Below are 24,971 nucleotides of genomic sequence, written 5' to 3' on the forward strand. Positions count from 1 at the left end.
CCTCCTCTAGAATGGTCCATTGGTGACATATATGTATTAAAATCACCTCCTAAAATCATATGACCTTGTTGGAATTGGGAAAGTTCCTCTGTCATCTTATCGAAAAAGTCCCCCTGCCCCACATTCGGAGCATATACATTCACAATAGTCACAGGTTTACCATATATAAGTCCCTTTACCGCCAAACATCTGCCTAGGACATCTTTATAAATATCATCAATTATGAATGGTATGCCCTTCCGAACATAGATTACAAGCCCTCCCACTTTTCCTCCTCTTTTATCAAAATGAGCTATACAATCAGCAAAAGATTTGTGCTTGAGCAAATGAGCATCACCACTCCTAATATGTGTTTCCTGTAGCATTACTATATCCCAATGAAGCCGTTGCACCTCCCGAAATACAAGACTGCGCTTTGATGGGGAGTTCAACCCATTGACATTCCATGTGCCCACTTTTAACCCCTGACCCCCCTCCCCCTCCCCTCCCCCCCCCTGAAGTAGCTGGTAGAAAACCTGCCAGCAGATGGTTCTGAGGAAGTAACTCCTCGCCAGAGCAGACTATTATTAGGCTTCGTATGAAAAACCCCAATTGCAATAAACTGTTTCTATCCTTATCCCTCTTTCTAATCGTGTCTTAATATTATTGCTAGCCAACACAAAACATATGTACAGTATTAACAGCATTTCAGGAGCGACATGAAACTGTCACCTAAAATAAACATGTTCAACCAACTGGTTATATAATTAATACTGTATGGTATGCATCCAGTTCTCACGATCGTGTGCTCAAGTCCCACTCTTCTTTGGAGATCCCCGAGGACTTGTTTCCTTTCTGGATCCCACTCTCTGCCATGTGGATGCCATGCGTGACTGATTCATATTTGTAGAGGTTGATCCAGAAGCTTCTGGTGGCAAATCCTTACAGCCCAGATCCTTCAATATAGTCCACGCCTCTCCTAGCCGTGACACCCTCCGGGATTGACCTCCAACTGTAAATTGTAATCCAAAGGGAAATGTCCATCTATATCTAATGCTGGAGTGTTGAAGATATTGAGTAAGATCTTTAAATGTTCTTCTCCGTTGTAGGGTGCCTAATGCCAGATCTTGAAATATCGTAATTTTCTGGTTTTCCCAGAGGACATCACCCTTAGCTCTTGCTTTTCTCCAAATCATGTCTTTGATTGTATAACTTGAAAAACAGACAATTATATCTCGAGGTTGAGAGGACCTCCTGGGTCCCAGGCTTCTATGTACTCTGTCAAACTGGATTGCAGAATCTCCTTGTTCCTGCTGGGTCTCTGCATTCTCTCCCAGGATAAGAGCACATATTTCTCTAATGATTTTAGCACAATCCATATTTTGATCAGTATCTGGTATGCCTTTAAATCTGAGGTTACTTCGCCGTGAGCGATTTTCTTCGCCGTGAGCGATTTTCCAAGTCCTCCAGGTCTAATTCCATTTTAGCCTTATCCTCTTTCAGGGATTGAATTTCTGACTTTAACTTGTGCACTTCGCTTCCCACGTGCTCCAGTTCACCCTCTGCCTGCTCCATTCTATGCCCGATTTCCCGCATGTCTTTCTGTAAATCAGTGACTGCCTCCTTAATTGTCTTGCGAACAGATGACATCTCCGCTTTCAAGGCCTTAAACCATCGAGCGACCTCTTTCTTGGTGATCTCTGTATCGCTATCATGTTGTTCTATGAGGCCCTCCGCCTCCGATTCGGAATCTGCAGCCGCCATTTTGGCGCGTGTCATGTGCGATATGCTGCCGGAGTTCGCTGCTCCGTCGCACTTCTCCGCCGTGAATTTAAATTTATCTAACTTTTTCCGGGTCGCCATAGGCTTGTGTTGGCCGCTGTGTTCTTTATCTGGAGGCCGAATTTTCGGGGTTTATTCGCCGTTTTCGCCGTCGCTCTAGCGGAGCTCTGGAATCATGCGTCCATCCCCGATGCTGACGTCACTTCCTCCCTCCACCACTCCATCTTTTGCCGAAAAGCATGGACCTATCTCTTTCCATGGATCTTCTTTCCATCTCAGGAGGGTTTGAGACGGCTCACCATATCCGTCCATTCCTGAAGGCAGGGCATGATTGCATGATTACCTCACTAACTGTAGGGCACGGTTCCATAGTTGGATGGTGAGCACTGCAGTATTCCTGGACATAGAGCATGCCTCTGTCTCTGAAGGTAGAGTGCAGCTCCATCTCTGACGGTAGAGTGCAGATCCTTCTCTGGAGGGGGGGGGGGGGGGGGGGAGGCGGGAATTCCAGCTCTCCTCCTGGTCATGGAACGCAGCTCTGTCTCCTTGCTGTCTTCCCATTCTTCCACCAGTTCAGTCACTGGTGAGCTGAGTATGCAGGGCTGTCCAAAAAGTATAAACCTTTGGGCAAGTCCACCATATATGATAAAAGGTGTCCACTCCCCTGCATTGGCGCCAACATTCAGTTGATCTCATTTTGCATATCTTTGATAACTTTTGAGGAGTGAAGTACCATTGATAGAACATCTTATACCCATTTTCCTTCCCCAGACCTTGCTCCCACCCTCCGCCCCCTTGGCTGTTTCTCTCTCCTCCCATCCCAGGTTCATTTCCCTATCTCTGTCTCTTCCTCCCTGCAGAGTGAACCTTTGTGTTTCCTTCTGAATCCCAGCCCTCACAGGATAATGTAACAGCAGACCTGCAAGCTAATTTTCAAACAAATACGCTTTGTTATTGAAACTTTAGGGACAGCAGGTTCTACAGTTTCAAAAGTAGACTGGTAAAGTACATGACAGGAATTTCCCAGGAATCATATTGGATAGAGGTCAGAAAATTAGGATTTGAAATGATCTATATTTCCAGTATTGTGTGTTGGGTAAGCTTTTTCAGATCCTAATTTTCAGTTAGATAAAAATGATCTGATCAAAGCAGGATATAAATACGCATGGTTTAAAAAAACTACTTCTAAATTTATAATTATACTATCACAAGTAATCAACTCGCTCACGCAAATAAGATCGCAATCATAAACATTAATGTCACAAAGTAAAATTGGGAAATTATTTAAGATTGCATTCTACAAGCCCATGATAGATGGGAGAGATCAACATACAAATCAAAGATAAACTATCTAGTAAATCTGGAACATAGTTTAGCGACATATGTACTATACGCAGGCTTAAAGTTGACTTATCAAACTATCCCAATTGTTGGGGTTGCTGCTGTGCAGTTGTCTGTCAGTCATACAGCTACTGGGGTTCATAAAAAAATATAACAACACCTTGATACTTAATAAGACATTTACATGGAAAGTTCAAGAAAAAGAGCCTCCCCCCAGCATCTTCAAAACCCCTGAACAAAGCATGAGAAGCTGCTTCCTCTTTTGAATACATTTAGCCACATCTGGAAAATTCTTGGTCAATAAATAGTTCTTTTTAAATCATGGTGATGTACACATTCATCTGCAGTTATGCCTTTTTGTTTGTTTGTTTACTTTTCAGGTGGCTCTTGCTGGACAGCTTGGCATGAAAACCCAGCCTGGAACTGGCATCCCACTGACAGCTGCCAACTTTCGAATTCAAGGCAAAGATGTTCTGCGGCTGCCTCCCTCTTCTATTACCACAGATGCCAAGGGGCAGACAGTCCTGCGTATCACACCTGACATGATGGCTACTCTGACCAAGTCTCAGGTGACAACTGTCAAGTTGTCCCAGGACCTCTTCACCACTGGAACAGGAAGCACCACTGGCAACAAGGGGATTTCAGCCACCTTACACGTCACATCCAATGCTGTCCAGTCCACTGATTCCACAGTTAAAACCAGTCCTGCCAGTTCTGCTTCCCCTCGCATCCCTGGCACCACCATGGTCAAAGTGACTCCTGAGTTAAAAACAGCAGAGGCAACCAGTTCTGCCTTTAGACTAATGCCTGCTCTAGGTGTCACCATACCAGACCAAAAAGGCAAAACCATCAACACTGTTGCATCCACTGATTCAAAACCAGCAGCAACCATAAGAATTGTGCAAGGACTAGGAGTCATGCCACCAAAACCCGGGCAGACAATCACAGTTGCAGCTGCCACCAAACAGGTGCCTTCTTCTTCTGCACTTAATCTGGCTGCTGCAGTTCACACTTCAACTGTGACTTTACCTGCAGTGAGTGCACCTGTGTCAAAGGCAGTTGCTGTGGCCTCAGGAGCAGCTGGTACTCCCATCACTATAGGTACAGGAACTACTACGGTCCGACAGGTGCCTGTAACTACTACGGTAGTCTCCACATCCCAGGCAGTGAGTATATTTCTTTTTTGGGGGGTTGTCCACATTAGGAAGGATGATATCTGGTAGTGTTCACTCATGGCTTGTACAAGCAGGGATGGATGACTGCAGGGAAAAAAAAATATTTAAGTGTGTATATTAAATGCATCAGTGGGGAAGATAATCAGAGCTGAACGTTAAGGTAACTTACAGAAAGAGTTAAAGACAACCTAGGCTTCAGGATGTTAATTTGTTTTGGTAGGGAGCTAACTTTAGGATCTGTGTGTGTATATATAGATAGATAAATAAATAAATATATATATATATATATATATATATATATATATATATATATATATATATATATTTTTTTTTATTGTATTTATTTTTTACTTAAAACAGATATTTTCAAGGACTAGAAACCAGCTGAATAAAATTCAGAGGGATCTTAAGTTGAGAAGGAAGAAAGCTGGAGGAGGAATGCATCTTTCCCTAGCCATGCTAATCCTCCAGTAAATTGAGGAGTTTTCTGTTTTTTATTTTTCCTAAAATATGACGAAGTAAAATTCAACATCTCTCATAAGAGAACATATACTTTGCTCAGTTATTTTAGTTCCTTAATTATCCTTGGTATACAACAGGGCACTATGGTATTTATTTGCAGTCCCTCCTCCCTCAGTCATACCCCCTGCTAAAAAATAACATCAGCTGTGCAAGTCTTAAGGTTGCTGGCACAGAGCAAAAAAGGAATCCTTGGTTCTTTGGTGCATACCCCATTTGCTATTTTCAGAGACAGTATGTCAGCTGCAGTGGCATAGCCATTGGGGGGGCCTGGGCCCCCTTGCTTTTTGCTCAGAACCCTTTTGTCTTTATGGCTGGTGGGGATGCCAAGCCTGCAGTGGCACTTAATTCACTCAGGGCTCTTCAGCTGCTAATGCTGGCTCTCTCGCGCATGCTCAGTTCAGGTCTAACTGAGCATGTGTGGGAGAGCCGGCATTAGCGGCCGAATCACATCTGAGTGAATTAAGTGCTGCTGCAGACGTGACCCAGATGGGAGATGTCTTTGGCCGGCAGGGCTTGGTATCCCCACCAGCAAATGTAATATTGCGGCGGGCAGCTGGGGTGTGGGGGAAAGAATATCGGAACCCCTCTAGTTCATTTTTGGGAACCCCCAAAAGTGGACTTCTGTCTACTCCCCTGGTCTGCTGCAGAAAGGCTAGAAACTTTTAAATGTGACAGTGATGATTTCTAGCAGCCAAAATGAAAGTACATGCTACTGAAATGATTTTATTTTCTACTTATATTTTTCTTGAAATGATGGTTCTTGTCTGTGATAGGAGACAATGTCTTTAGTGATATTACTTTATAGTCACTATGCCCAGTGCTCTATGTATGTAAAGTATTATCTATCATGGAGGTGTGACTTGATAGTAACCGCCAGGCACGGCATTGTCCTTCCTATTACTTGGAACAACAGACTATATTTGGGGTGGGTGGGGAGTAGTGTCCGTTACACAGCAAAAAGATATGAACAGGATGGAGTCGGTCCAGAGGGCAACTACAGAATTGATTACTGGTCTATGTCATAAAGCGTATGGGTATAGACTTATAGACCTCAATATGTATACTCTGGAAGAAAGGCGGGAAAGAAGGGATATGATAGATATATTTAAATATCTCCATGGCATTAATGTACAGGAAGCAAGTGTACTTCAACTGAAAGAAAATTCCGGAGTGAGAGGGCATAGCATGAAGTTAAAAGGTTGTAAGCGCAGGAGTAATCTAAGGAAATATCTTTTTACAGGCAGAGTGGTGAATACGTGGAACAACCTCCCAGTGGAGGGTGGCGACAAGGACTTTATCTGGATTCCAGAAAGCTTGGGACAAGGATGTGGGATCTCATAGGGAGAGAAGGAAATAGTGGATGGTCTGGTGGGCCATTTGGCCTTTATCTTCTGTAATGTTTCTATGTCTCTAAATCCATTGTTCCTAAAGAATGCCCCCTCCCCAAAGAGCATCCACTCCCTGTAGTCCTCCCCCCAGCCGACCTTAAGGATATCCAGGTTGTCTAGGGTAAGAGAGGTAGTAGTCTCATGGTACTGCCTGTAGGAGTCAGGACCTTAGCGGTAGTACTGCAAGACTACTGCTAGAAGTAGCGGCCACAGTTTTGAACCTGGAACGAGCAAGGGCAGGAATGATTGGGGATCACTCCTGCATATCTTTCCCTAGATTACCTGGGCATCCTTAAGTAGTTCCGGGGGTGGAGGGGGAAGATACTGTTGGTGGAGAGTTCTTCTGAGGCAGGGGGATGCTCGCTGCCATCTGCTGTTCTCAATATCTGTTGCTCTGAGCATATGCTTTAGTATAATTACATCTTGTCCTTTTGTTTCTATGTTTTAGGGAAAGCTGCCAGCTCGGATTACAGTCCCACTGTCAATGATTAGGCAGCCCATTAAAGGGAAGAGCGTCATGACAGCCCCCATCATCAAAGGAAACCTTGGAACTAAGTGAGTAAGACGGGGAAGAAGCTCAAGTACTAGAGGGGTAGAGAGGTCACCTGTACTACAGCCCCATACCAAGACCAGGGTGAGGGGAATTTCTTGCTTAGCACCCAGAAAGAGATTAGGTGAAGGGAATTCTTCAACCTCTCTATGCCTAGACTAGAGCAGTACTCTCCTACACTGCAGCCAACTACCAAGACCACATGGTGGGGGGGTTGGGGGATTTCTGGAGAACAGTTAGCTACTGAGAGCAGATTAGGGCTTTCTCCAACATCAAGGACTGATGTTTGGGGAGGGGGGGATATTCTGCACTTTAGCCAGAGGTAAAGGTGAAGGGTGGTGGGATTCCTGACTGTTCATAAACCTCAGGTCTGGTTTGGCTGTCTGTGTGGCCTTTATCTAAGTGATACGAATTTTCTCACAGTATGCCTCTGTTACAATCTTATTCTATTACGTCGTTTTCCACTATTCCAGAACCTGTGGGATAGTTGTGTCCTTCAAACCAGCAGGTGGAGATAGAGAACTGGAAACTGAGCTGAGACATATCTCTCCTGGCATCCAGTCCAGCTCCTCAGTATTTTCTCTCTCCAGCAGGTGGATGGACACATTTTTCTGCCTCTGAACTGAGTGCTTTGCTCCTGGTGCAGTTGGTCAGCTGGTCCCTAGTTGAGCTTTGGGTTGGCTTGAGTCTGTAGAGTCAAACCTGGAGATCTTCAGATCTCTGTCTCTGGTGCCCCGCAAATTTACTTCTTCCCTCTCTTCACCTCACCCTTGTTTCCTGTAGAGCTATCCTTTTCCAGCACAACAACCTTAAAAAAAGAAGAAAAGGAGAATGAAAGAGATTTTCTGGAGAACGTGGGACAGAATATCAGTCCTGAGCCTTTCTCACCTGTGGTAGCTCTTTAAAGATAGTGAGCTTGGGGGGAGCAGCCAGCAATGGTAAGACTAACTAAAGTTTGACTCAAAACCATTTGGAGGGCTGCAGGTTCTACTTGGTGCAGGGGAGGGATCCTGACTCATGTTGTACTAAGTTTATGACAGACAGGGTGAATAGTGACTCCCATGGGGACAGTTAAATGGTGTTCCCGCTGTGGGACTCGCTTGGCCGGCATCAGGGCATTGCAGTGAATGCAATCCGGGAATCCCACGAGATGCAGAGGAAAAGGTCAGTGGCAGCACAGCATCCACATATGTCAGGGTCTTCTGGATATCTGGCAGAGCAGGTACGCAGTTTGATGTAGGAGAGTGCGGGAATGTGTGCCATTTTTTTCAGGGCCAACTGGCAGTGATGAGCAGCCTCAGATCACAGAGCACAGCTGCCATTTTACAGCTTCAGGGCTTGACAGAGCATTCAGCTGCATTGGGTTCTTTGTTTTCTTCACCGTTTATATTGCTTTTATACCAGACCTATTTACCGAAGCATGGACAGTCAGAGTTGCTACAAGGTGCTTCAGTTTCTTGCCCCACTGCCCCTCCAGCTCCTAAGAGATGTCATTTAGACTTCCAGGAGTGGGCAGATGAGGCTATCCTTTGCTTCTCTTTCCTTATCTGATGTGGCCTCGGTCTATTCAGAGGAGCCATTTTTGAAAGAGCCGTTAGGGAGAACTCCTGCCCAAGGAGGGGGATGATGCGAAAGTACTGAGGTTGTTTCATAAAGAGAAACTCAGTACTCCTATTTCTGAGACACTGGCTGTGCTTTCCATTGAGGAGCCTTCTGCTTCAGCATCAGGGGTTCCATCTTCGTGAATCATGAGGTGGCGTAGAGGTCCTTCGAAGGCCTTCCCAATGCATCCAGACATTCAGAACCTGATTACAGCAGAATGAGTCTCACCGGACACAGGGCTGAAAGTGTGAAGAGCCATGTTTCGTCTCTATATGTTAGTTTAGGAAGAGAAAAATAAATTGGAACTTCCCAGGGTGGGCTCCCTGGTTACAGCGGTGACAAAGAAGACCACCTTGCTGGTGGAAGGGGGCATTGCCCTAAAAGACCTACAGGATAGGAAGCTAGAAGGCTTACTGATACAAGCTTTGAAGTGTCTCTTTAGGCCTTCAAGTGACAGTGCGCAGCTCATTCATGGCAAGAGCATTGATGAAGTGGCATCAGAAGTCTGCAACACGAGATGGGCACCATAATGCCCAGGCAGATGCTATTTATAGCATGTTATGGGTTACAGCCTGCAATATATTTTTAACTGTCACATCACCGTTGGGCCGTGGATGCAGTGTCAAAGTCACATTTAGTTAACTGCCCTTTTAAGAAAAGTGGCTCTTTGGAGAATATCTCAGTAGCTTGGTGAAAGAACTGGGGGGAAACTAAGCCACAGCGGTTGCCAGATGGTAAGCCGAAAGCCTCTGGTCGTCTGTTTCAGGGTGCTCTCGATCTTGAATTCGAAACTGCAGATGCTATCGGCCAGGTTGTCAGCAATATGGCATAAAGAGAGGGATGACCAGCAGGGAAAAAAGAGGTGTTAATGGCCTTGTATATGTCTCTGGTGAGGCACCACTTAGAGTACTGTGTGCAATTCTGGAGACTGCAACTACAGAAGGGTATAAACAGGTGGGGTCAGTCCAGAAGTCGGATACAAAATTGGCAAGTGGTTTCGGTCATAAAACATATAGGGACCTCAATATGTATTCGCTGGAAGACAGGTGGGCGAGAGGGGTTATGATAGAGACATTTAAATACCTCGGTGTTAATGTAGAGGAAGTGAGCCTTTTTCAAATGAAGGAAAACTCAGGAATGAGGGGGCATATGATGAAGTTAAGAGGAAATATACTTAGGAGAAATCTAAGAAAATACTCTTTTATGGAAAGGGTGGTGGATGTGTGGAATGGCTTCCTGGCAGGGGTTGTGGAAACAGGGACTATGTCAGAATTAAAGAAAGCGTGGGACAGGCATGTGGAATCCCTTAGGAAAGGAAGAGTTAGTGGTTACTGAGGATGGGCAGACTGGATGGATCACTTGGCCCTTATCTGCTATCATATTTCTGTGTTTCAGGCAGGCCAATCTTCCTTTTTCCTGACAGGAAGTCCTCCTTTCAGTCAACTAAAGTTCCCAGTTCCTCAAGAGCTTCACGATGATGTGCGGCTGGTCCATTCTTCTCTTCCTGCGGTGGGAAGACATCTTCAGGAGTTTCGGGAGGAGTGGGCCAAAACCACATCAGACCAGTGGGTTCTGTATATTCTTACAGAAGGTTACAAGTTGGAGTTCCCCCATGTGGTCACTCCTCTCTTCTTGGAGTCTTCTTGTTGAAAGGGAACCAAGTTGGTCGAGGTTCAGGCCATCATAAATTTCTTGTTGGCGCTCTGGGCCATTGTTCCACTTCCCTAGACTGAACAGGGACAAGGCAGATTCTCCCATTTACTTCATTGTACCAAGGAAGGAAGGCACCTTTTGTCTGGCCTTAGATCTCAAAGATCTAAACTGCTGCTCTGAGTGTCCCGCTTTTGCATGGAGACATGAGTAGCAGTCTTAGCCTCGGTTCAAGCGTGAGGCGTACTTGCATATACCCATATGGCCACTGCATTAGAGTTTTCTACATTTTGCGGTGCTGGACCGTCACTTCCAGTTCAAGGCTTTGCCCGTAGGTCTTGCCACAGCTCCAAGAACATTGACCAAGGTTTATGGTGGTGGTGACAGCCTTCCTATGGCACCAGGTAATCAGAGTTCACCCATATCTCGACAACTGGCTCATTCGTGCATTCTGTTCAGAAAGCGTGGCAGCAGTGGACAAAGTTCTCCATCATCTGTAGTCACTGGTTTGGGAGATTAATTTTGAGAAGAGCAGACTAAATCCATCACAGACTCTGGAATATCTGGACATTGTATTTGACACAGCACAGGAGAGGATCTTCCTCACAGAGTGCAGGAGGTCAAAACTGGTTCAACAGGTTCGTGTTCTCCTCAGTCAAGACAGGCCCAGGGTCTGGGACTATGTCTAGGTTCTGAGGTCAGTGTTGGCGGCAATGGAAGTGGTGGCATTGGCAAGGGCTCCTATGTGACCATTACAGGAATCTCAGCCGCTGGTCTCTGGTGTCACAGAAGTAAGAGGACCTTCCTTGGATGGTGGTTGTCGCCCAGGAATTTGACCATTGGAGCTCCCTTTCTGATTACACAATGGGAGATGGTGACAACGGACACCAGCAACTGGGTTTGGGAGCTCATTACAAGTCCCATCTGGCACAAGCATCTGAACAGGAGTCTCAGTGGTCGATAAATCTCTTGGAACTCAGGTCAATGCAGAATGCCTTACAAGACTTCGCCCTGGTCTGAGATTTCTCTGACTAAGTGACGTTGGGATCCGCAGTCATTTGATGGCAGTGGAGTTAGCCTTCCTCATGATTTGGGTGGAGAAATGTCTTCTCTGCTTGTCAGCAGCTCACATCATGGAGTCCTTGACTGTGGAGGTGGACTTTGTCTGCAGGCACTCTTTGGACCTGGGAGAAAGGAAACTATCCAGCCAGGGATTTTAACTGATAGTGGACTGATGGGGTTCTCCACTTCTGGAATGCCAAAGTGTCCAAGTTCTTCAGCTGTTGGAATAAACTGGGCTTGATGGGGATCGATGCCTTGCTGCATCCCTGGCCGGCTGCACATCTACTGTAAGTCTTCCCTCCTTGGCCCATGGTAGGCCACATGTTGAAAAGAATTGCATTGCATCAGGCCCGAATAGTTCTCCTGGTCCCAGGTTGGCTGCGGAGGCCATGGTATGTGGACCTGATTTGACTATTGGAAGGGGATTCTCTCTATCTTCCAGTTACACAGCGTACTGAGGCATAGTCCAGTGCTCATGGAGGATCCGTGCTCTTTGGTCTTATGGCTTGGCCATTGAAAGGGCTCAGTTGAGATGAAAAGTTTATTCTGATTCAGTCATTGCTACCCTGCGTCAGGCTCGGAAACACTGTACATTCATGGCATATGTGAGGGTGTGGAGGATATTCGAGAGCTGGTGTTCTGAGCACAGAGTGTTTCCCTTCTCTACTCAGATTGGGCACAACCTAGCGTTTCTCCAAGCAGGTCTTCAGAATGGATTGGTGTTGGGTTCTCTAAAAGTTCAGGTTGCTGCTTTGGCCTGTTTCAGAGGCCGACTACTGATGACGTCTCTTCCAGCTCACCCAATTATTGTTTGATTCTTGCAGGGAGCGGGTCTCTTGCAGCCTCCCTTTTGTAAGCCCTGTCCAGATTGGAATCTTAGTTTAGTCTTTTGGCTCTTTAGAAGCCTCCTTTTGAGCCACTTTAGAAGGCCTCCTTGAAAGATCTTATGCTAAGCACAGCGCTTTTGGTGGCTATTGCATCTGCATGTAGGGTTTCAGAGCTTCAGGCTGTCTGTTGTCAGGATTCCTTTCTTCACTGTTCGGAGGCGGGGGTTGTCTCCCTGTGCACAGTTCCTTCCTTTCTTCTGAAAGTGGTATCAGCATTTCCTTTTGAGACACTGGAAAGCCTCCTTGAAAGATCTTATGCTAAAGACAGCGCTCTTGGTTTCTGTTGCATCGGCATGTAGGATTTTGGAGCTTCAGGCTGTCTTATCAAGATTCCGTTCTTCGCTTATCAGAGGCGGGGGTCTCCCTGTTCACAGTTCCTTCCTTTCTTCTGAAAGTGGTATCAGCATTTCATCTCAACCAATCTGTGGAGCTTCCTTCCTTTCGCAGAGAAGATGCAGAGGCTTATATTCTTCCTTGAAGCTTCTCGATATAATAGAGTCCTCATTAGATATCTGGAAGTCACGAATGAGTTTCACAAATTGGACAGACTGTACGTTTTGGTAAACAGAGGCTTGGATTCATGGCTTCCAAGCCCACAATTGCTAGATGGCTGAAGGAGACTATTGCGTCAGCTTACGTGCTTGACGGAGAGCAGACTGCTCAGGCCTTGTGGGCTCATTCTTCGAGGTGTAGAGTGACATCCTGGGCAGAGAGTGCCTTACTGTCTCTGGCAGACATTTGCAAGGCAGTGACATGGTTGACACTGCATACCTTTGACAAACACTACAGGATGAACATTGCGACTCTCTCAGAAGCCAGTTTTGGGGCTTCGTTACTCAGGGTGGTGGTGCCAGGATCCCATCCACGTTAGGGATTGCTTTTGAACATCCCACAGATTCTGGAATAGTGGGAAGCTATGAAACGGAAGGAGAAATTGTACCTGATAATTTTATTTCCAGTAGTCCTTCCCACTATTCCAGAGGCCTGCCTGAGGTTTCTGAGATATTTAGTCGGTGCGAAGTAATGGGTCAAATGACTGCTGTCATCTTGCATGGTGCTTCCTGCATATCTCTTGTTTTCTACAAGTTGTCCAGAGGTGAGAGAGGTCCACACATGTTTGCTAGTCTGGTTGGTGTTAGATCATTGAATTGTTTAAGGTTTTTATGTTTATTCTTTCCTCTTACTGCTTGTGTATGTAAATACCAAGGAGCTGGACTGGATGCCAAGAGAGATATGTCTCAGCTCAGTTTTCAGTTCTCTTATCTCTACCTGTCAGACTTGTGAGTTCTTGTACCAAGTAGAGTGCTGCTGAGCTCGGTACTCGGACCAGGTTCTGCTTGGTGGCTGGACAACCCTGGATTTTATTTTATTTATTTATGTTAATTTATATACCGTATCTTATTGCAACTGCAAAACAGAACGGTTTACATATGTATAAAAACAATTAGTGTATACAAATAAACAAACATAGGAATTCCATTCATGACAGGAAAGCACAGCAAACCAGAATAAACTACATAATACACTCAGTACAAATTAAAAATCTAATATACAGTTAAGCTACCCCTTTTTTTCTTTTTCTTTTTGACCTTATCTCATTATGCTAAGTTCTGGTCACCTGCACTGACCACCGTTCCCCAGAGGTTGAGCTCCTAGGTGCAGGCGGCCCGCAGGACTTACAGGATGGAGCTTGAAGCGGGGTGATGAATGTATCGGCCAGGCAGGCAGCAGGCAAGAGAATAATCCAGGTACAAGCGGCAGTCAGTAGGCAGGCGGCAGGCAAGAGAGTAATCCAGGTACAGGCGAAAGTCAGTAGGCAGGCAGCAGGCAAGAGAGTAATCCAGATGCAGGCAAGTCAGTAAGCAGGCAAGAGAGTAATCCAGGTACAGGCGAAAGTCAGTAGGCAGGCGGCAGGCAAGAGAGTAATCCAGGTACAGGCAAGTCAGTAGGCAGGCAAGAGAGTAATCCAGGTACAGGCAAAGTCAGCAACGAGGGACCAGTAGATAAGAAGCAGGCTACAGAGTTAGAAACACCTACCAAAGTAGAAGCCGAAGCGTGGAATCCAGGGAGAGCTCAGCTGATAAAGTGCTGGTGTCTGACATCAGCAGGGAGAAGGGGCACAGGCATAGGACAAGAGCAGGGGAAGGAGGAACTGGAAAACCAATAGGAGAGAAGCAAGAGAAGCCAGGCAGAGGAAGAGCAGACCCAGGTGGGTGGAAGCTAAGCTATCGAGCCTGGAAGTCAGGCAGAGAGAGCGAGCAGAAACAGGTGCATGGAAGCAAAGCAATTAAGGAGCCTGCAACCACCGCTCTCTGAACAAACCCAGAGAGGACTAGACACACATGGCTCAGGCAGTGCCAGTCAAGTGTGCGTGTTGACGGGACCCCGCGCAGCCCAAGGACGCCGCTTGCATTGAGGTAGGGGACATGACACCTGCTTGTTGATTGACACAACTATCCCACAGATTCTGGAATAGTAGTAAAGGCTAATGGAAAGAAAATTATCACGTAAAACCTAATTTCTCCGTAACTTATAGAAGAAGAAAGGAGACATAGTGGGAAGAATTAGAGAAAGTGATTTCAGACTTTCCTGATGGCCCGTAGGTGGAAGCTATAGTCAGTCACTCTGCAGCAGCAACACCTACTAACCGGTTGCAGGACCCATGGTTTCAGAATTCTGGGAAGAGTGTTTGTGCATAGTCCCTGGAGAAGGACTGTTGCAATGACTGGACTAAAAGTAAGTTGGTAAGGGATGTAATATGGGGGAATAAAAATCACTAGGTAGTTAAGAATGAAGGCTTATGATTCCTGATCCCCATCCCTGATTCCCTGTATAAAGGCGCAGGCAAAAACTGCAGGATCAAAAAATGTTGAATTAGTAATTTCTCTAATCAGAGGCTGGTTTAATTCCTTAGTATCAGCGGTTTGGGACGTAACATCATCCTAACTACAGTGCCAGCTGGGACAAAACTGATTGCTGGGAACAAGCCAGTGAGTTTTCTGACTGCACAGCAACTGCAGCAGCTGCAACAAGGAGGCCAGGCCACACAGGTAAGCACATCTGACACCTCTCTGTGACTAAAGCATGCAAGTAAGCACATCTGACACTGCACTCAAAGCATGGGAGGATGAAATTTGACATAGAAAAAGAAAATCAAGGACAAGGGGTTTATGATCTAGAGGGAGAAATATTTTGAGGACACCTAAGTAAATGCTTCTTTCCTGAGAGAAATGCCTGGAATGGCAGAGATAGTAACAACAAAAGCTATAACATATTTCAGTCATGCTTGGGACAGAAATAAAGCCCAGTGGTGAGGGCAAGTGGAATGCAAGAGGTAGAAATGAGGGAAGGAACTTGAGAGTTGGCTTAGTCATATGAAACGTTAGATGCTTAAAAGGGGAGAATACAAGCCAATGTTCTGGCAGGATGGGTAACCTCAGCTTTCTAAGAAAGCTGGTAAACCCAATCCACGCTAGCAACTAGCATGAAGCAGGTATAGTTACTGGGGTTGTGCAGGCCAAAAAGTTTTGTTTCGTTTACTTTCCCACATCTTTTATGGTATTTTCTGTTTTGTTATTTATTTATTTATTTATGCTTTCCATTGTGGGACCAGTATGGACAGTGCACGGTGTTGCTTAAACAAAGGGCAATTTTATAATTGGGCACCCATATTTATGCACCACTTTTGTGGGTGTGTACTTTTTATTCTGTAATGGTGCGCTTTAATTGGTTTAGTAAGTAAATTCAAGGGGTGGAGCATGGGTGGGGCTGCCACTTACACAATGTAGTAAGTTAGGACTACTCTTGCTGCATTTGGGTACCCACAGTTACACCAGGTCTATGGTGCCAATGTCCGGTTATGCTAGTGTTCTGTAACAGAATCTTGGGGCCCAGATGCCGTTATAGAATAGGCTGTCACTGCATGGCATCGGGGCACCCATTTATAGAATTGCCTCATAAATGGCATTCAAAATTTGGCGCCAAACAGTATTCTATAACGGGTTTTCTGGGATCGATACCTTTTATAGAATAGCGCATAGTGCCAGGGTCCGCACCCGACTTTGGGTGTGAGGAGTTGCATTATGTGTAAATCCCCACGCTCGTTGGGTGCCAATCCTCGCAATTCTAAAACACTGCATGCATTTTAAGGGAATGCCCATGTCCCTCCCATGGTCATGCCTCCTTTGCAGATCCACATGGAATTAATTAGGCGCTATTGTATTAAATGAGCGCATAAGCGTGTTTTCATGCGGGATATTCCTTTCTGCCCCATTTTGGCACCTTGCATCCATTAGAACGCTTTAGTGCAGAAGTAACACCTAACATTCGGCGCCATATATAAAATTCCCCTGATAGTATGCACTGTTCATAAATAATGTGGATTATTGAATGATAATGTTACTGTTACAACAGGGTACACTATTGATGACACAGGAAGGAAAATTGCATTTTGAATTTTTTTCCTGTTTTGGGTTAAAATCGACATGCAACAACATAGGAAATGTTTCAAAAGAATGCACAGCCCTAACACTAGTAGTACAGCTGCATTAAGCTTTCAAGGATGCCAGAGTAACTTGCAAGGGATGACTGGATGGTTTAAATAACAGCCTTACTAGTTTTGGTGGCTGCATGGATTATCACAGATGTTGGTGGTAAAATGGAAGGGGGCCTGGGAATTGGATTACGTATGGCAGTTTTAAAAACCAAAGCAACATAGAAACATGACGGCAGATAAAGGCCATATGACCCATCCAGTCTGCCCATCCCCTGTAACCCCTAATTCTTCCTGTTCCTCAGCGATCCCACATGCTGATCCCATGCCTTTTTAAATTCTGGAACAGTCCTCGACTCTACCACCTCCACCGGGAGGCCATTCCACGCCTCCACCACCCTTCCTGTGAAATAATACTTCTTTTTCCCTATGTGTCCTATTTGTTTGTCCTACCCTTATCCCTTATTTGTCCTGTCTGTCTGTCCTGATTTAGATTGTAAGCTCTTTTGAGCAGGGACTGTCTTTTCTTCATGTTCAATTGTGAAGTGCTGCGTACGACTGGTAGCGCTATAGAAATGATTTGTAGTAGTAGTAGTTTAGGTTACTCCTAAGCCTATTCCCTCTTATCTTTGTCATATGCCCGCTCATTCCAGAGCTCTCCTTCATTTGAAAAAGGCTCTCTTCCTGTATATAAATGCCCTTGAGATATTTAAACGTCTCTATCATGTCTCCTCTCTCCCTCCTCTCTTCCAGCGTATACATGTTGAGGTTCATAAGCCTGTCCCTATAATTTTTGCATTCAAGACCGCTTACTAATTTCATAACCGCCCTTTGGACTGACTCCATCCTGTTTATATCTTTCCGTAGGTGCGGTCTCCAGAACTGCACGCAGTACTCCAAATGAGGCCTCACCAGAGACTTATACAACGGCACTATCACCTCCTTTTTCCTGCTGGTCATGCCTCTCTTAATGCACCCAAGCATCCTTCTGGCTTTGGCCGTCGCTTTTTTCTACCTGTTTGAAAGCTTTAAGTTCATCAGACACAATCACCCCTAAGTCCCGCTCTTCCTTCGCACACTGAAGCTCTACACCCCCTATACTGTACTGTTCCCTCGGATTTTTGCGACCCAAATGCATGACCCTGCATTTTTTGGGATTAAACCTTAGTTGCCAAATAGCGGTCCATTCCTCTCCTGCTTCGCTAGGTCCTTCCTCATGACATTCACACCCTCCAGGGTGTCCACCCTGTTGCAGAGTTTAGTATCATCCACAAAGAGACAAACCTTACCAGACAGCCCTTCCACAATATTGCTCACAAAGAAGTTAAAAATAGCCGGCCCCAGGACCAATCCCTGCGGTACTCCACTGACGACATCCTTTTCTTCAGAGCAAGCTCCATTTACCACCACCCTCTGTCTCCTACCATTCAACCAATTTTTTACTCAATCAGTTACTCTAGGTCCCACACCGAGGGCACTAAATTTATTTATCAGTCGCCTGTGTGGAACCATGTCAAAGGCTTTGCTGAAATCCAAGTATACCACATCAAGCGCCCCTCCCACATCCAACTGTTTGGTCACTCAGTCGAAGAAGACAGTCAGATTCGTCCGACACAACCTGCCACTAGTGAAGCCATGCTGCCTCGTGTCCCGCATTCCATGTAGTTCAAGAAATGTCACAATCCTCTTCTTTTGAAGTGTTTCCATTAGCTTACTCACCACTGAGGTCAGACTGTAATTCCCTACCTCCTGCTTACTTCTACTCTTGTGCAAAGGAACCACATCCGCCCTTCTCCAGTCCACTGGGACCACTTCAGTTTCTAAGGAAGCATTGAAGAGGTCCATCAGTTCCTTAAGCACCCCATCGCTCTGTCTACTTTTGGTTTGGCAAGCCTCTCACGAACACAGTCCTCCATAAACGGGTCTTGGTCTACCATACATCCATCCCCTTTAGCCTTTGCTTTCTGCAGCCCTACCCCTGGTTTTTCATTTGTGAACACAGAGCTAAAATACTTGTTAAGCAGTTCAGCTTTATCCTTAACATCTTCCACATATTTCTCTCCCTCAGCTTTGAGCCTCACAATGCTATTATGGCACTTCCTCTTGTCACTTACTTATCTGAAAAAGGTTTTGTCCCCCAATTTTACCGTATTAGCTATCTTTTCCTCCATTTGCCGCTTCGCTTTCCTGATAGCTTTTCCAGCTTCTCTTCGCTTATTTAGGTATTCTCTCCTGTCTTCATCTTTCTGAGTCTTCCTATAACGAGCAAAGGCTAGCCTCCTTTCCCTTATCTTTTCAGCTACTACATTTGAGTACCAGAGAGGCCTTCTTTTCCTCTTACTTTTATGTACTTTTCTAACATAAAGGTTAGTCGCCTTTAATATAGCTCCTTTCAGTCTCGTCCATTGCTGTTCTACATCCTTCAGCTGTTCCCATCCCGCTAACTGTTCCTTGAGAAATTCCCCCATCTCGGCAAAGTTAGTTCCTTTGAAATCCAGGACCTTCAATCTCAAGTGAGCCCTCTCTTCTGTTTTACAGTTTCAACGGTTTTTATTGATGATTTATCACTTTAAACAGAATCATTAAATTTGACATTTTACAAGTTGAATAACACCTCACACTTGTGTACATACAACCTTAATTTCCATCATCAATGTTTTTATCATTTTCTCCCTCCCTCCCTTCCCTCCAACCTTTTCCTGGCCACCAAACTGTTTACACCTATTTTATTAATTAAACAACATAAGAAATTAAATATATAATTTACCTTATATCTCTTGTGATTTCAGCATATTATTCTGGACATAGAATTTTTAATGTGCTACGTAGACAATACCCTCAAATATGCATTTCCCTCTCAATCACATATTATGTGTTGGTGACGTTTGCCTTTTCAGAATCTTCTCCTCCCCCTTACTCCCTACTCCCCCTTCCCCTTCCATCCTCACCTAATTCCTCCTTACTTCATGGTGTCTACTCCTTCCGAATTCTACTACAAGACTTTACCTGTCTAGAACTATAGGTTTTTATCTACTGGATGCTTTATTGTTGCTATAATTCTGTTTACTGTCAACATCATTATCATTGCATTCCCTATCTAGTTTCCCCCGATCCATTTATTCAGATGTTCCTACTGCCCTATACCTTTTTCTAGATTGTACCAAGTTTGTTGAACACAGCACTTCTTGCTTTGTGGGAGATATTTTGCAAATATTTATTCCATATAGCGACAACATTCTTTCTTTTCTTTGGGTTACCGTAGGCTGCCCGGGCCTCCCAGAGCATTAATTCATGAAATCTGTTTCTCCAATACCAAAAGGAGGGTGGTTCCTCTTGCAACCACTGTCTAAGTATACATTTTTTCCCCACTGCATATGCCTTGCACAATAGTAATTCCAAATTCTTGTCTGAAATCTCATAAGCATCCATTTTGTTTAAAAGCACTCCTCTCCAGGAGGGAATTATTCTTTGCCTTGAGAGGTGCTCAAAATATTTATGGAACGCTCTCCAAAAACATTTTACTCTATCACATCTCCAGAATGCATGTAAAAAGGTATTACTGTCTCTATTACACTTAAGACATTTGGGCATCAGATATCCACCCTGCTCTTGCTGCTTGTGTTTCCTCTCTTCTGTTTTAATATTGAACCATACCATACGATGATCACTAGATGCCAAATGGTCTGCCACCTTGCCGTCAGAAACATACTTTCCATTCGTAAGCACCAGGTCCAGAACAGCTCCATCCTGCGTCGGTTCCGTCACCTACTGCTGGAACGATTCTCCCTGTGGGGAATCTAAGATCTCTTTCCTTCTAGACGATCCCGCAGCCGGGACACCCCAATCAACATCCGGCATATTGAAGTCACCTATCAGTAGTACTTCCCCTTTCCTAGGTATCTTGCGGATGTCTTCAATTAAGTCCCTGTCCAGTTCCTCCGACTGTGAGGGAGGTCTGTATATAAGCATGAAATGGTTTATTACCAGGGATGATGGAGGCCAATACTGTAACAATTTAAACCACTTGGAATAGATAGAATTGGCAGTAGTAGAAACAGGGTTGAAAAGTCAAGTAAAGGATATTGGAGGTGGGAGAGAGGGCAGATGATGTTTGGTTCAAATATGGGAGTCACGCTCTTCTTTTCTAAGCAGTGTAGAGCCAAAAAAGAAGAATTTGATCTCTACAGAGTGGGTGAGGCTAGTTGATTGTATCTGCTGTCATTTATTGTTACTCTACAACAGGGGTTCTCAACCCAGTCCACACACACCCAGTCAGGTGTGAAGGATACCCAAATGAATATAGATTTTTTTTGAAGGGGTGAAACAAACGTGGATAAAGGTGAGTCTGTTGATATTGTGCATCTGGATTTTCAAAAGGCATTTGACTGTACTTCATGAAAGATCCTGAGGAAGTTAGAGAGTCATAGGATAGGAGGTAATGTCCTATTGCGGATTAAAAACTGGTAAAAAAAAATAAACAATAGGGTTAAATGGTCAGTATTCTCAATGGAGAAGGGTAGATAGTGGGGTTTCCCAGGGGTCCGCTTTTTTTTAAACATATTTATAAATTTTCTATAGATGGGAATAACTAGTGAGGTAATTAAATTTGTGTATGACACAAAGTTATTCAAAGTTGTTAAATCATAAGAGGACTGTGAAAAATTGCAAGAGGATCTTACGAGACTGGGAGACTGGGCATCCAAATGGCAGATGACATTTAATGTGAGCAAGTGCAAAGTGATGCATATGGGAAAGAGGAACCCAAACTATAGCTACGTGATGCAAGATTCCACATTAGGAGTCACTGACTAGGAAAAGGATCTAGGTGTCATTGTGGATGATAAATTGAAATCTTTTGCTCATTGTGCAGCGGTGGCTAAGAAAGCAAATAGAATGTTAGATATTATTAGCAAAGGAATTGAAAGCAAAAATGAGAATATTGTAATGCTTTTGTATTGCTCCATGGTGCAACTGCACCTTGAATACTGTGTGCAATTTTGGTCACCGCATCTCAAAAAAGATATAGTGGCATTAGAAAAGGTACAGAGAAGGGCAACAAAAATGATAAAGGGGATGGGACGACTTTGCTATGAGGAAAGGCTAAAGAGGCTAGGGCTCTTCAGCTTGGAGAAGGGATGGCTGAGGGGAGATATGATAGAGGTTTATAGAATAATGAGTGAAATGGAATAAGGTGAACATGAACCGCTTGTGTACTCTTTCCAAAAATACTAGGACTAGGGGGCATGCAATGAAGTTATTAAGTAGTAAATTTAAAACAAATCTGAGAGAATATTTCTTCACTCAATGTGTAATTAAACTCTGGAATTTGTTGCCAGAGAATGTGGTAAAAGCAGTTAGCTTAGCAGGTTTTAAAAAAGGTCTGGATAACTTCCTAAAAGAAAAGTCCATAAGCCATTGTTAAGATGGACTTGGGGGAAAATCCACTGCTTCTTTCTAGGATAGCAGCATAAAATCTATTTTACTGTTTTGGGATCTGCTAGGTACTTGTAACCTGAATTGGCCACTGTTGAAAACAGGATGCTGGGCTTGATGGACCTTCGGTCTATCCCAGTATGGTAACACTTATGTTTATGTTCATAATCATTGTGGATATCTTGAAAACTTTACTGGATTGGTGTGTCCCGAGGACTAGGATGAGAACCCATGCTGTACATCCAGGGCATGTAGGTCAGAGTATCTGGCACTGCATTCTATGACCAAGTCAGCAGTTAACGTAATAGTTTTTTGTAATTGTGCAACTTTCCACTATTTGCACAGGATTCTATTTTGCAGGCTTGCTGTCTGTGCAAGTGATGAAGGCAGTGTGTGTAGCAGTTGTTCCAATACATCCGCCCTTTTGTTTATCATAATGTTTAGTTTCTGTTTCCTTTCACAAAAAAACTCCTCTTTTTCTGTGCATAGGCTACACATTGAGGTACAGAGAGGTTTGTAGGAAGAAAATGACACTTTATGTAGTGAGATGATACTAGAGGAACTTCTTGCTATTTAATATTGCAGCCGTTCTAGCTCTGAATCTTGTGCCTCAGGGTGCCCGTTATTAAGGCAGAAAAATGTGGTAGTATGGGTGAGTGAGTCATACCATAGGTGTAGTATAAAGTTTGACCTCATTCAAGCTCAGACTAAAGTATTTGTTTTTCTTTCTCTCTCGTTTGAAACAGTTACGGATCCAGACAGTCCCTGCCTCCCACCTCCAGCAGGGCACAGCAGGCACTGCTACCAAAGCAGTCTCCACTGTGGTCATGACAACATCACCATCTCCAAAGCAGACCCAGGATCAGCCATGAAAGCTCAGCTGTGAAATGGATTGAGTTTACCAGTCTCATGTGTCTGCAGCCGCTATAGGGTCACATAGGGGAAAGCAGTGCATCTTCAGGAAAAAAGGCTGGAGTCCAAGGGGCTAATAGCCTGTCAAAGGCAAGGAGCCACTCAGCAAGTCTCCACTTGGGGCAGTCTGCAGCACTTACAAATGACAAGCATGCACTTTGAGTGCTGCACAGAGTGGATCACAGTGTGACCTCAGTTTTCATGTCCAACAAATAGAATTGTGTGGTTTCGGAAACATTTTGATCCCTGATTAGAGGAGCTGAAATCAAATGGGTCATATAACACAATTGTTAGCCTGTTTTGTACAAAACTGCAGCTGGGACAGGTGAGGACAGCATTCTGTCCTGGTGATGTGTGACACTCTTCTCTTAAAATACGCCCAAGTACTGTGGTAAAAGAGGAAAAGGAGTGAATTTTCACTGGCCTTGTTGGAATGACCATGTTATTCCTTTATAGGAAAAAGAGAAAAATCTCTTTCACATTGAATACCACAGAAGTATGCAATCAGTAAATCGAAGAAGCAGGCCCCCTCAGCATATGTATTGTGATATTCCTAAAAGCTGTATATACCACTCCTACTCAGATTGCTATAATGCGAGCCTGAAAATGGTGAATACTATATCGTCCCCTCAGTGTACAGTCCTAGTCTTGCCACCTACGGCCTCTGCTGACACACTTTATGCACATTATATTTAATTAAGAAGAAATTGATATTGTGACTTATAAAGGCGTCAATAACACTTCTCCCAAGTACTCATCTTTTTAGCATATGGGCCTTAGCAACCTGGCGTTTTAATTTGTTCACTTAAAATCTGATATGTAGAACCTCAACCAAATAGAGCTTTTAAATTCTTACACTACAAAATCTAATTAAAGGGGCTTTGATTAAAGTATATCTCAGAAACCGAATGAAAATGAGAAGTACTCCCCAATCTGTCAGCAACAGCCTTAGTATCTTGAGCTCATGTGTCACAACCAATACAAACTAGTATCAGAATCCGTCAAACCCTTCAGCTTTGGCAGGATGTAACTGGGGGCTTGCATCTTCTGAGTGACCGTCCATCCCTTGACATAGTTGTGTAGACAAAACTTCAGCGCAAAGTCAGGCTGATTTGGACTAGTGGAACTTTACAAGTTAAGTGCCTTTTGAGTTATTTATTCCAGAGGCTTAGTCAAATTTATTTTCAATGCCAAAGTGAGGAAAGTTTGATTTGCTTTGATTATATGTACACATTCACACAATATATTCATAGTGGGGTATAGTCGATAAATAATACTGGTCCATATGCCACTTAGCTATCATTGAGCTTTGCTATCAGCATGGCGTTTTGAAAGGACTACGAAAGAGTTCTAAGACTTACCCCATCACAGATTAATTTAATCACTTATCAGGATGTGCTGTTTATACCACCAGTCCAAAAGCCACAAGGGTTTCTCTGTTTGGTTTGGATTATTTTCATCTGTAAGTTGAGAGGGCCAGTCAGTACGCATAATTGGTCTGTGTGTGAGTGGATGGAATTATACTAGCGCTAAATAGAAAGCCACACAACTTACGCAGTTGTGAACCAGTGTGTCTTGTTTTGTTTTCTCTCATTTCTTTTGGTTACTAACCCCCTCATGCTAGAACTTGCACCTACCTTTAAGTGCTGAGCGCGAGTGTAATTTATAGAACACTAGCACTTAAGCAGGTAAGTGAACATTGGGTTCCAAGTGTTATTCTATTAATCTTAGCACAGAACTCGCTTAGTGTGTAAATGCAAGAGGGGCATACATGCGGGCAGAGCATGGGTGGGTTCAACATTTACATGCATAATTTGCATAGTACTGTAAGTTACGTACTAAGTGCTGCACTTTGGTGCGGACATTTTTGCCTGCTGTTGACACAGTGTAAGTGGGCCTGCCTAAATGTTGGCATATAAGTGCTGAGTTATACTAGTCAGACATATAAATAGCAAGTGACCGACTCACCTGCAAATGTGCAGTAGAGACTTCCCTCTCCCGCCTTCGCGTCAAGACGTGATGACGTCAGAGGGCGGAACAGAGAGGGAAATGGATGCTGCTGTTGCCGCTGGAGCCTGTAGACGAAGGAAGAACATCGCCGGCGCACCAACCTCTAACCCCCCCCCCCCCATCCCCGACGTCGCCGCTCCCCTCCGCATAGGGGCCCCTGCACTAACATGACAGCGCCTCTCACCT

General features: G+C 44.4%; 1 protein-coding gene across 1 annotated transcript in view; it reads left to right on the top strand.

The window, feature by feature from the left end:
• Positions 1-24,706, top strand: part of NFRKB (nuclear factor related to kappaB binding protein) — a 114,201-nt gene extending 89,495 nt beyond the window's left edge. Inside the window, exons 22-25 of the mRNA XM_030221018.1 lie at positions 3,483-4,268; positions 6,636-6,742; positions 14,853-14,988; positions 22,610-24,706. Coding sequence (XP_030076878.1) covers positions 3,483-4,268; positions 6,636-6,742; positions 14,853-14,988; positions 22,610-22,735 — 1,155 coding nt within the window. The 3' untranslated portion in view covers positions 22,736-24,706. The remainder of the gene's footprint in view (positions 1-3,482; positions 4,269-6,635; positions 6,743-14,852; positions 14,989-22,609) is intronic.
• Positions 24,707-24,971: the final 265 nt, after the last annotated feature.

This window comes from Microcaecilia unicolor, chromosome 12 (genome assembly GCF_901765095.1).
Source record: "Microcaecilia unicolor chromosome 12, aMicUni1.1, whole genome shotgun sequence".
In the NCBI taxonomy this organism is placed as follows: Eukaryota; Metazoa; Chordata; class Amphibia; order Gymnophiona; family Siphonopidae; genus Microcaecilia; species Microcaecilia unicolor.